Genomic DNA, 13,668 nt, shown 5'->3' with positions numbered 1-13,668 from the left:
GATATTTAAATTTAAATGTTTCTTTAAAGTTTATTGAAATTTAAAATTTTGTTTCCCTCCCAAAATTCAAAATTAGTTAAAATGAAAAAAAAAATCAAATTTAAAACTTAATTTAAATGAAAAAAATTAATATTTAAAATTTAAATTCTAACTCATTAAACACTTAAGTTGTATCAAGTGTCAAATTTTTAATGTGTAGAATAGAATAAAAAAGAATAATACACTAAAATATAACGTATGTATGTCTTTCTATCGCGAGTCATTAAAATATAACACATCACTTTCTAGTATGATGTCTATTATAATTAATTTTAAAATAAAAGTAATTTTTATAATGCCTTATAAATTAAAAAAAAATTCTATATTCTTTGACATATAAAATAATTATCATTGATTTAATATTAAATATATAATTAGTGATATAGTTTATAAAAATATAAATTTTTTTAATCGAAAGAATCACAACACTCAGTTTTAAAAAAGTATTAAATATTCTTTCAAATTTATGAGTTTTCGAGTATCATAGTCATCACTTTAAAATAAAAATAATTTAATAACTAATTTTTGAAATTGTGGTTAAAGAGACTTGAAATGGAAGGAGGTAGTACATGGCACTTCTCCATTCCAAGTTCCAACAATTAATAACATCTCCAAAGTCATCAATGACTTGTATATCAGAATCAATTCAAAAAAATAATTGCACAAAAATAGAAGTGACACATCACAAGAATATACTGTTCGATTCTACTTTTCTTAATAATGACTTAATAAATTGATGATAAATGGCTATGGTGAGAGAGAAAGGGAACAAATGTGTTTATGGATTTTATTTACTCATGGACAAAAGGGTCTACCAGAACGAGCCTTGTGGCTAGGAATGTTGAAGTGCCTGATCCTTCCTTGTTGTTCCCTCAAATACCCTTCACAGAGAAAAGCCTTTGAGAACTTGTCCTCCACATCCCTATCCACATCATGGACAAACACATCAGTGTCGCCATGCTCTTTGTTCCTAGCAATCAAACCAGCTGTGTAAATTGCACTCATCCTCCCAGGTGCTCCTTCAAAGTAACCTGTGGGTGCATCAACCATGATCACATCCCAATCTATGTCATAAACTTCACTTGGGAACCCTTTGTGGGCTAATTGGCACTTGGAAAATCTTGGGTCAGTCACCTTTTTGCAATCCTCTTCCATTCCAATTCTCATTAGCTCATCAGCTTGGTGAACCTTGGTGTCATACACCACATGGTAAGACTCCAAAGATGGTAGCTTCTGTTGGATTTGGTCAATCCAAGACTTATCTTCCTCAAGGAAAACGGTGCGGCCACCATAGTTGAGTGCTGTCCACATGAGGCTATCATGACCAAGGCCAAACACAAGGAAGTTGCATGGGGATTTCTTCTGAAGAACCTTTGATGATACTGAGATCTCATGGAGGGTCTGTTGAGGGGTGATGTTGGTGGTTGCATAGTGGATCAAGGCATTGGCTAAAGATGGAGGGGCTTTGGTGCATGTGGGTGTCAAGGGGAGTGGAGGGCATGATGGTTCTGTTGCTGCTGCTGTTGACTGATGAGATTCTTCTTCTGCTGAAACTGAAACTGAAACTATTGGCGTGTTGCTCTGTGAGGTCAGTTGCTGAGACCCTGAGAATATTGATGACCGGAATAGCATGATGAAGAGGATGAGAACCGCAAGGCTGAGAAGTGCTACCTTCAGGGTGCATGTGAATTGGGCCTTAGATCTCATGGTTTTTTCTTTCAACGGAGATGGGAAGAGGATGATCAGGCCTCAAATGCAGATATCAGTTTTATTTGAACAGGAATTTGACCATTTAAGTGAAAGTGGTTGTGTTGGAAGCTGAATTTGCTTGAGAGTAAAGGGAAATCAACGAGGCATTAAATGAGAGAAAAATAGTAACAGTCACAGCATGAGAACAATAGTCATGGGTTGCAATATATCAATTATACTATACTACCTACTAAAGGAATCATTCGGTGGAGAGCACCAACCGTTGGTTGTGTTGGTGCTGGGGCTACAAGTAGTCAATGTAACTTGGGATATATTTTTGTCAATTATACGAGACTGTATACTATTAAACGGGATGACTTTAAAGAAAGAAGAGCAGGTAAAGTGACAGAAATGATTATCCATCCATGTTGTTTTTCATGATTTGGAAACATGCAATTACTGGTATAAAGTAGATACAAAGGAAAGAAATTTGGAGTTGGACCCCATGATTTTGACAAGAAAGCTACTTAAGGCCAAAGTTGGTAGAACCACATTCGGGTTCAATAATTCATATAAATATTTTTTAGTCTTCTTCAATGAATTGAAATGCCACCTAGAGAAGGCATCTTGTGTCCTCTGTTCAATTATAAATCTCAGGGTAGTTTCGACTTGATTATTTGTGCAATTAATTAAAGCATCGACTCATTTTAAAAGTTATCTTTTGCTTTTGCTTTTGCTACTCTTAGCAACGAATAGTTGAGTTGATAATACTTTAAATTAAATTATAATAAATCAAACCAATTACATATTTTTTTAAAATAATAAGTTATGCATGCAACGTGTTTGATTTTTTTAACTAATAATCTAATCCTAATTGTAACGTGGCCCTTTATGAATGAATAGTTTATTTAATTTAGTTTTGCATTGATTGATTTTTTAAATTGGTGTGTGAACAACGTGGAGTCTTTCAATTTAATTTTTGAAAAAGTAAATTGAGCCGATTGTGGAATTTTTCATTTATTTAATTCATTTATTATAATTTATTAGTTATTTTTTTAAAAATATTAATGTAACATGTTACATATAACCGATAAAATCACCGTGCATCGGATAAATTATTATATTATAATATAAAATTATAATTAATAATTATAAAATAAAAAAATAATTATATAAAATATTTATGATAATATTTAAAATATTTTAAAATAATTAGTATATATTAATATTATTATTAATAAAAATATTTTATATATTACATTAAGACTTACGATATATTTTTAATTATTTTAAATTAATTTTAAAAATAAATAAATAAAACTAAAATATTATTTTAATTTATAAATTAATAATTTTGATTTTATAAATTTTAAAATTATCATTATAATTAATTTGTAATAATATAACATGCATACCTACGTATTACAATATTAATGATATCAATAATAAAAAAATAATTTTAATATATTTAAAATTTTTAAAAATTAAAACTATTGAAGGAATAAAATAAATATTAACTATATTTATAAAAATTAAAAACGTATTTTATCTTACAAAATTATATAACACACAATTGAATATATAAATATATATCTGTGAGAACTTTACTTGTGATCTAAGAGGAGAAATTAAACTACCAATTTTGTTGATAATTTTTTCTACTCATGATAAAAATTAAAGGTGAATTACCGTCATTAAGTGAGAGGTCAATTTTACTTCCTATAAATATAAATGAAAACATCATGTTAAATGATCTAAAAAATACTTGCTATTTTTATTCTTTTTATGAACCAAACCATTTATTATCGAAGAAAGAGTCGGTAAAAGTGAAAGTTGAATTTTTCTTACCTACAACATCAATGTCTGGTGGGATTTTTTCTTAAAAACACTGCAAGTATATGAGATCTATTATAAGTAATAACTTGTGAAGTATTGAGATATCATCATCGAATAGTAATTCAAAATGTATTAATTATTAGGATAAAAATTAATTAATTTATATACAATAAAATTGATTGATGATTTTCATAAAATTTGAGTGATAATTATAATGTAAAATAATAATGTTAAATGTAGTAAAATTCAAATTAAATAAACTGGGATTGAATTTCATCTATCCCTATCTCTGTATTTCAGTAATTAAGTGATAAACATAGAAATCATTTCTAATGTTATTGATATTAAGTGCAAAAGTCATATATCTCAATTCCTTGAAAATATATTTCTAAGATAATTTTTTAAATATTGATCTCTCAAGCAGTTAACAAACTATCTAGCACTATAATAAGGATTTAAAAAAATCGATAATTTGAAATTTATTCCTAGAGTAACCAGTCATCGAGTAATCTTAATCAGATCTAGATCTAATTAATATCTTTCCATATATAACTCATATATGGGCTCAAGAAGCTATCAGTTAGAAAAATTCAAGCATTAAACATGAATTGAAATCACCAAATCCATAGAAATGAAGAAGAAATAGCTATATTTATATAAATTATTAAGAATACATCAAGTTTAAAGATTTATATTCAATCTCGCACGAGTTTTAGCTACTCATTGCAACTATAGTAACAAGAATTGAGATATAAACGGTATAGAACATAAAAAAAAATAAGTATTCTCACTTTTTCTCTCAGCTCTCCGCCACTCTCTCTCTAATAACAAGAATGGAACAATAACCCTTTTAGAAACACAAAAGTTGAGTTTTAGGTCTAGACAAAACTTCTCTTGCTACAGTGACACCTTGTTACTGTAGCGAGAATGGAGGCAAAATTAGGTCATTTTGCTTGTCTCTCGCTGCAGTGACATAGGTCTTACTACAGCAAGGAAAGGCACTATGGCTGTAGCAACAAATTTTCGCTATAGCAAGAGAAGTACAAATTCACTCTTCTAAACTTATCACCTTTCGCTACGGCAAGGATGACTCACTACAGCGAAAAACCTTAAAAATCTTTCTTTTCTTCAACTTCATGCTTTTGTGTGTCTCTTGCTTAATTTTCCAAATTTCCTCAACTTTGGGTGATGTTTCCTTTCTGATTTCAACTTTAAAATATATCAAAAATGAATCAAAATACTTACATTTGCATTCTTCTCCTCAAATATACAAGTAATTATAAAAGTTACAAATTTAGGAAAAGTTTAATCGAAAAATTCAAACATTTAACATTAAAAGTGTTCAAGTTATCATCTAAAATTACCTAATTTATGCATTTTATCAATGTCCTGCAAAATTGTAATTGATATAATAAAATAATTACATATATTGACACTCATATGTGAGAGAATAAATGCATTAATATGTTAATATTAAAGTTACAAACACTAAATTAATATTAATTCTTATTCATTCTGTTGTATGACCTTTCAAATATATAAACTAATTAATTCTTATTTATTCATTCTATTATTCCTCATTAATCAGATAGTAATTATTAGTTTTCAATAATAAAATTTAAAAGTAAAGTATTAATTTTTAGTTGTCAATCACACTAAATTAATATTAATTCTTATTCATTGCATTATTGCATGACTTTTCAAACATATAAATTCACTAATTTTTATTTATTCATTCCATTATTTCTCATTAATCAGATGTTAATTATTAGTTTTCTAATAATAAAATTTAAAGTAAACCATTATTATTAAAATTTAAAATTGCCTTAAACTTTGTATGAATAAATGCATTAATATGTTAATATTAAAGTTAAAAAGAACGTATAAATATGTTAATATATATATACACATACTAAATAAAATATATTTTTTTCTCTTTATTAAATATTTTACGTCTATTCATATAGCTCTCATTTGATTATGCATAACAGATTTAAATATAATATACATAATCTTTCGAATATATAAACCCAATAATTCTTATTCATTTATTCTACTATTTCTCATTAATCATATATCAATTATCAGTTTCCAAAAATAAAATTTAAAGTAAACCATTAATATTAAAATTTAAAATTGCCTTAAACTTTGTAAGAATAAATAGATTAATATGTTAATATTAAAGTTTTAAAAAAAATAGATAAATATATTAATCACACTAATATAATCTGACTAATAAAAGAAATACATTTCATAATGATAATGAAAGACTTAAATTAAGATGTACTAAGAATTTTTTTAAAAGAATTTTAAAGTTAAAATTTATATATTCAAAAACTTGTCCACTCACAACATTGGTAGAGAATACTCCGATTAGGATATATTAAAATATCAACAAATAACTTTATAATTAAACTTTAAAATAAATAAAAAAGTAACATAAACATATACTTAAAAAAGGAAAAAAAAAAATTGTTTGCAAAGAATATCTTAATGCATCAAATTCAGGGAAATTAAACATTTAACTCCTTAATGATAACTTTCTTCAAAGGTTATGGTCCTTAAACTTTGTGTTTGTAGAACATTAGTATTAAAATTTAAAACTGCCTTAAACATTATAAGAATAATAATTATTAACATTAAAATTCAAAATTGCCTCAAAATAATAAATCATTAATATTAAAATTCTTATTCATTCATTTTAATATTCTTTATTAATCATATACCAGTTATCAATTTTCAAGAATAAAATTTAAAGTATCAATTATCAATTTCCAATATTAATTCTATCAATAAAATTTAAAATAAACATTAATATTAAAATTTAAAAATATCTTAAACATTGCACCTTTCGAATATTAATCAGGTATCAATTATCAATTTTTAATAATAAATTTTAAAGTAAGCTATTAATATTAAAATTTAAAACTATAAATTAGAGATAAATGCATTTAAGTGATTTGAATTAAATCATTAATATTTATTATTGCAAAAATAAATAACATATTAATACTATTGTGATGATAAATTTTCTTTTAAAATTCATCTACTTTTATATAGATTAAGATAAAGATAAAGATGTGATATGCTATCGTGCCTCAAACTATGTCAATTTAATAATGTTTCAACATAAAGTGACTAAAATACACACTTTATTGTTTTGCATATTTTTAATGAGTATTATACGAGGGACATGAATAAAGTATTTTTTTTAGTCATTTTATGTTATAACGTTCTTAATTAGCATAGTTAAAAACATATATTAACCAACGAATTCTAGCATGACTAAAATATATGACAAATACTAGGAAAAAAAATGACAATCACATATTAAAAACCTAATTTTAATATTTCTTTTTTCAGGGACCAAATTAAAAATTTCTTATCTTTCAAAATCAATTTGAGATTTTAGTCATTTTGCATTCTCTTCTCTTTTGATCAAATTGGGAAAAAAAAAAGTTGGCTAACAAATTCTATCCCCTTGTCCGAGCTTCACAGCTACGGTCAATAGATTTGTTCAGAGATTGCTATAGATATATGTTTCATCTCTCTTCCTCCCTTTATACCTAACACACCTTAGCTTATAATGTTTTGTTGTTAATCATGTCTATGTAAACCCGTTGAAATCTAAATCCTTCTTAATTGTTTTGCTTTTAGTTTTTCTTGGATGTTGTATATCTATAATTACTAAGCTACCCTTCATGTGATTTACTCTTCTCACCAGGGCTTCAACACGTCTTTTCTACACATGCTTAACTAACACACAAAATTTTACTATCTTTTCTACAACAGTTACTATCTCAATTTTTTCTCTTATACATTCATTCCCAATTCTATCTTGTCTAATATATCCATTCATCAAACGCAAGAATATCATCTTTATAACATCGAGTTAATTCTCTTGTTGCCCTTCATTGCAAAACATTTAGTTCCATACAATATCAAGTCTTATAATTGTGCGATAAAATTATCCTTTAAAATTGCGTCATAACATTTTTATCTTAGATAAACACTCCTCTATTCATCCATCCTACTTGAATCTTTTGGTTTATATCTCTATTTTACACTGCTGTTTAAACTAACAAGGCTAGGAAAATTACTTAAGGGCATCTAATTAAGTCAAATTAATGCAAGCCTATTTCATAAGGTCATTTCGGTTTTGAATGAAGCGATTTATTCCATATCTTAGTCATTTTTCTATCAAAATGTTAGTCCCAAAGTTTTGTGTTATGTTCTGATGAAAACAAATACAAGTCTAATAGATGAAGATTATGCAACATATGTACATGATTCAAGTGCATAATGATTTTAACAAGAGTCGATACATGATCAATATGAATAAATGGAAGAACTTCCATATGAAACCAATTTTATTGCAATATTTGTGGAAGCACTTTTTGGAGGAATCAGGAAAAGTACACATTCAAATTGTTCATTACACATACCTTAACCACAAACAGCACTACTTGTAATTTTCCCAATTTTAACCTCATAAGACAGACCGCCAAATTTAATGATAACAGAAACAAACAAGTTGAACAGAGTTCTGCCGAATACTGAACACAAAAGCTGTCGTACCTTTCCTTCATTTTGGTACAATACTGTTCCATTGATCTGAGTCATTCACCAATAAGTTTAACTGGCCCATATGGCAAAAATAAACGAATCCCAACATCTTCAAAACAATCTCACCAGATTCAGTGTACTTAACATTTTATATCGTTAGTTCTCTACAATTTTCTCTAGCGTATACTTAGGGGCTTTGTTCATCATAGAATAAGATGACAATAAGTATTTGTGGTAATTTCAAAGCACAGAAGTTTTCATTTACAAGAGTGGAGATTATAAAATAGCTGTAGAATAGGTTTCGAACAAATAAGATAAGATCGTCTTGTAGTCCCCAGACTGAAATCCAGTGCTGTGATCAATAAAGTAAGGAACCTGTACAGGACAACTTCTCTATTCATGCAAGGATCTTTTTTTACAAACCAGAAAATAATCCAAAAAGAGATATCCTGATATAAAAAATTCACCTCCTACTCTTTTGTGTTTTGTACTTGCTAATAATTATCCATTATTATTATTATAAACATAACAACCTACCTACTTGGGAGAATTTGGCCCCTCTAATGTGAGAGGTGCACTTTTGGGAAAAAAATAAGGAAATATAAATTGATGAGAATAACAAGGAGACTTTAACAATTAAATAGTTTGTTATAAATGTACATATATTTTATCAAAATCTCTGTTATCAATGGATCATAAATCCACATTTTTCCCCTTTAAAGTGTATCACTCGCTTTAGAGGAGCCAAATCCTATTTAATATGTGTAGCCTAACATGGCAGCAAACCCATAGCAAAATTCTAACTCTGGATAAATAACCAACATATCTAGAAGCATACAAATTTCATTTCAATTGAACTTTTATGCAATTTTGTATGTCCCACTAAATTCTAACCTCTTTAGATCCAGAAGCATCCAAGAGTAACTTCAATCTACGAGATCCTTCTCCTACATTTTGAAGAATGTAAGGAAGTTCCAATTCGCATAATGCCTTACGCACTATTCGAGCATTCTAAAGGGTGAAATATCAAATCTATGAAGTTAGAAGGAGAAATACATCCAATCACTTAGAGAGGAAGTATATACTTGAAAATTAATCCAACGGCAGGGGCAAAACATAAGTATAGCAAATCAAGTTCCTTCTATGATCCTAACATTAATTCCATTAAACAGAAATGCACAATTCCACCAGCACATTATATGAATCTCTTCTTTCAATAAAGATTGAATTTAAAGAAAGAAAACCAAGCACAAATATAACTGATTCTCTTCTCAGACCACAATTTGGGCCAACTGAAAACTAAAAGTAGGCTGAGCAGCTATGAAGCATAGATACTTCAAAACAGCCAAAGTATCCGTATCGGACACGTATCCAATACCGATACGTGTCCAATACATCCAGATACTTATCTCAAAAGTATCTATAATTTAATTTATTTTTAAAAATTAATTTCCAACCTGATATGATACAGCTTAGATATGGCTCCTAATCATCCAATACGGCTTAGAGAAAATTAAATAGTATAAAGACAGGCCCTTTTTGTGATAGTTCTATATTTCTTTTGGATAGAACTAACAATTCTTTTGTGCAATTCTAACTTGAATAGAAGGGTAAAGTATGTAATTTTTTTATGTGTTTATAGTAAGAAAAATATTTTGACTTAGTTACTTAGACAACGGAAAGATATGGTCGCATATATTTTTTTTGTAAAATGTGATCATTGATATCTAAATATAACACATTAATATAAATGAATTATCAATATCTCTTTATAAATATTTTGTATATGTATAAAGTATGCTATTTCTTTAAATTCATGTTAACGTATTTAAGCTGTATCATATCTTGAATTTCAAATTTTTCTTGTATCTACGTATCTGTGTCATACTAAGTATGTAGGCTTCATAGCTGGGCAAAAAAGCAAAGTTCTCTCAAATTTGAATTTCCTACAGAAATCAGAGACAGAAAGCATTATCTTACAGGATTATTTTCATATGAGAAGAGCTCCAACTTTCCAGGAGGAGAGTCAAGCCTGGAATGTTCCCACCGTGTCATTCCTCTACCTGCTCGAAGTATAGTTGGCATCCATCCAGTGAAAACAGTGCTGCACAAGAATGGGTTATCAAGATAAAAAAAAAAAAAAAAAAAACTGAAAATTCCCTTTTATCAAAGCCATGGAATATGGAAAACCCTTAGCACAGACAGTCTTTGGTTAGTGGCATTCTATGTCACAAGACTCAACCAAAATTTATATAAGCTTCATTACTCCTTAAAAATCACTTTCAGATTTTCCCCAAGATGAGGAACATACTATTTGTGTCACAAGCATCCTATAAAATTTAGTTACATGCTGATATGCTTTCATGAAAATATTACAATAAAATATTATAGTTTCTTTGCTCCTAGTATATAAATGCAACAAATTTGTATGTCGAAGATTGAACCCAAGTTCCTCCCCTAAAATATGTGATTAATAATATTTTATGTGCTCATCTAAAAAGAGACTTGTATCTAATACCTCTCCAAAAGTCCTGACGAGGGACTTCTGCCTTCTCCATACTGCTCAAACAAGTATTTGACAATATCACCTACAGTAAGACACCAAGAATAGAAATGTCAAAGTAAAAGAAGCAGAGATTCAGGATTAGGTTAGAGGTTGGAGTTAAGGTTGCATATTGCATTTAGTAAATTAAGAGACAAACTCATTAAAATAAATTTGTACGCAACATCCAGCAGATGCAATTGAATTAGTTGAAAGCATTTACCAACACAACTGAAACAAACAAAAAGTGGATGTTCAGGTAAGAAAATGTGAGGAAGCAGAATAAGCATTTAACATGAATCAATCCAAACCAGTTAACAAATATGAAAATGGAGGTAATTCATGTCATTGCCACTAAACAAGAAAATCAGTAACTATTTGGGGAGAGAGCTTGGAGAAAGCTTCCTTGCTTACCACTTTCATACATAGAAATACCACTATATAGATCAATGAGGAAAGGAAACCTGTAAAAGAGAATCGTGGCAGCATATGTTAAGTAAAAAGAATATTTGAAAGATAAGGAAAACATGAAACTATTTCACTTGTATTAAATATGTTGCATAATGCAAATACACAACAAAAATGTAATAGAAATCAAAATAAAGATCCTATTGCAATTGCTTTGTCAGTAAGAATTAATCTTCATATATAATACAATAAGGAAATGCACTGACAAAATTTTGAGAAATGATACCCCAAAAACTGTTTTAAAATTTTCAAAATTATGCAATATTGTGAAAATAAAAATACTAACAGATCAAAAGAAACAATATATCATGAAGAACTACATACTGCTCTTTGCCACCAGTTCTTCTGACCACCTCTCTGTGTCTTACAGAACCCTTAGGACAAGGATAGACCTATCGATAACAACAACAGGATTAATATTAGGGGAACTAATTGACAAAGTCAACCATAAATCAATTTCAGATCATTTCATGTCACAAATAAGTATATCAATTAAGATTAACTGCCTTTTCATACAAAAAAAAAAAAAAACTCCTTTCCCTATTACTTTAGCAAGCTACATTATCTATGTTTTAGCAAAATCAATATCCAAGCTAATGAGTGCCATACTGTCATTCAACACTCATTTTCTTGTAATTAAGCAAATATTTTGTGTGGTGTCCAAAATTTTAATTATAGAGTCAGTAATTTTCATCCTCCATTTAAACTCTTTGGGTGAAATAAATGAAGTTGACCAAACTATATCATTATCATATTAGCACATAAAATTGACTTTTTTCCCAATTGTTAACTTAAAGATACTGATATCTTCTCCCCCACCCCAACCCCCAAACAAAAAGGTTTTGGTACTAGTTGGAATTTGTTTGAATACCAGTGGTCCAACAGGAGTTGATAGGGTGAGTATTACATAGTTCAAAAGCTAATTCATTAGATTCAATTCAACTACAGTAAATGTGGACCTGAAAAATCTAGGAGCATATTTTAATCGCACCGAAAAAATAGTGCTCTGTTGAAACAGATGAAACTCAGTCAAGGGAACATTAAGAATTGTATGTTGTGGTAAGTGTACGTGAAGCATCAACAGCTAACCTCTACTGAAAGATCTAGTTCAGTCATAGCTTCCCGAACCCTTCTACAAAAGGGACATGCCTCTGTTGACAAACAATGTCTGAAAGGTTTAAGATGGGACAATCACAAAATTCAATGATAAAATAACAGTCACATGTAAGAGGTCAAAAACAAAACCAAGACTTTTGATAACCTTCGCATGAAAATTCAGTTGAGGACTGGAATAAGAAACTACTTTAGTCATGGTATAGTAGTATTAACAATGAGGTCCAGTCTAATGCTTAGCAATAGTAATATGTTAAAAAATAAATTAACTTCTGGAATGTTGACCATCAATAACTAATTCAAAGAAGAAAAACATGTTTGCCTATTATTAGCAAAGAGCATGATCAGGATTCATCCTAAACCTATCTAAAGTGGAAGAAGCATACCAAATTCAAAAAGCTGCAATCTGAAAGGAAGATCTGAAGTGATTTCTTTGTTCAGTGAACTCTCAGCTATGGATTTTGTTCCCCATGCAAACCTAGACAAGCTAGCCAACGAAGATGTTGCTAGCTACCATTCATCATAGAAACTTAAAGGTAGTCAGTTATAAGGTGCATGCAGAATATAAAGAATCCCTTGTATATATTTGTCTCCATGCTCAATAACATGGCACACAGCTCAACCACAGGGACAGAATAATTTAATTATATAAAAATATACCTCCATTTAAAGGTAACAAAATAATGCATAATGTTGAAATAATAGGTTTCTCGGCAGGGAATGAGGGAGAGAGAAGAAAGGAATCTTGGAATAATAAAATTATGGCTTAATTGCACTTTTGGTCCCAATACTTTAGAGTAAGTGTGATTTTGGTCCCTATACAATGAGTGGTTTACTTAACTACTTCATGCTTAACTAACCACAGAAGCGGTTAAAAGTTCCTAAACTAAAAATAAAACATTTCAAAAGCCTTCTATTTCACTTCTACTGCATGCGTATATGATAAAATGGACAAGGATTTTAACAATATTAGACGAAGTGGTATTTCAGATAAAGGCAGTAGGAATATTGTAGCTGAAATTATACATAATGTCACGCAGCAAAGTAAGAGATATTAGAAAACCCCTCAGAAATCACCTCCAAAGTAAAATTGCGAGGTTGAGAAGGATCTCTGCCCTGCCAGAAGCATATAGTGTAGTGTGTAAGAAAATAAACAATTTGGTATTATGTAAGAAGGGAAAGAGAAAAGTGAGTTACTGTACAGAAAAGAGTTTGAGTAAGGGACAGAGAAAAGAGAGAAAGGATGTGGGTGTAGATGGTTGCGCATCTGATTTTGATTTTGCGACGAGTTTGAATCTCTTGGAAGCCCAATTTCTATTGCTGCATTGGACGTTATGCGGGGTATGCAGGAATCGGGAGCAGAACAATGGGGGAATAGTGCTGTTGGTAGTGCAGGGAGAATGGTTAGCAGACAT

At 29.3% G+C, this 13,668-nt stretch overlaps 2 protein-coding genes across 3 annotated transcripts; both read right to left on the bottom strand.

Annotated features, from left to right (window-relative positions):
- Positions 1-745: 745 nt before the first annotated feature.
- LOC113858676 (glucuronoxylan 4-O-methyltransferase 3-like) lies at positions 746-2,296 on the bottom strand. 2 transcript variants are annotated; one of them, XM_027491397.1, is made up of 2 exons: positions 2,010-2,296; positions 746-1,866 (listed from the first exon to the last, which is right to left on the bottom strand). In XM_027491397.1, exon 2 carries the CDS (start codon positions 1,744-1,746, stop codon positions 835-837), a length of 912 nt encoding a protein of 303 aa, XP_027347198.1. In that variant the 5' UTR covers positions 1,747-1,866; positions 2,010-2,296; the 3' UTR covers positions 746-834. The 2 variants fall into 2 exon arrangements, with proteins under 2 accessions (XP_027347198.1, XP_027347199.1); XM_027491398.1 differs by having other exon boundaries at positions 746-1,857.
- Positions 2,297-8,317: 6,021 nt separating this feature from the next.
- Positions 8,318-13,668, bottom strand: LOC113860037. The gene is made up of 10 exons (XM_027492663.1): positions 13,456-13,668; positions 13,331-13,369; positions 12,640-12,763; positions 12,230-12,291; positions 11,465-11,532; positions 11,087-11,136; positions 10,649-10,718; positions 10,111-10,234; positions 9,025-9,141; positions 8,318-8,505 (listed from the first exon to the last, which is right to left on the bottom strand). The coding sequence occupies exons 1-10, from the start codon at positions 13,666-13,668 to the stop codon at positions 8,407-8,409; spliced, it is 966 nt and encodes a 321-aa protein (XP_027348464.1). The 3' UTR covers positions 8,318-8,406.

This window comes from Abrus precatorius, unplaced genomic scaffold (genome assembly GCF_003935025.1).
Source record: "Abrus precatorius isolate BTA unplaced genomic scaffold, Abrus_2018 Scaffold2, whole genome shotgun sequence".
NCBI classification, from domain to species: Eukaryota; Viridiplantae; Streptophyta; class Magnoliopsida; order Fabales; family Fabaceae; genus Abrus; species Abrus precatorius.
The sequence above is the reverse complement of the archived record's forward strand: the minus strand, read 5'-3'. Positions and strand labels throughout refer to the sequence as shown.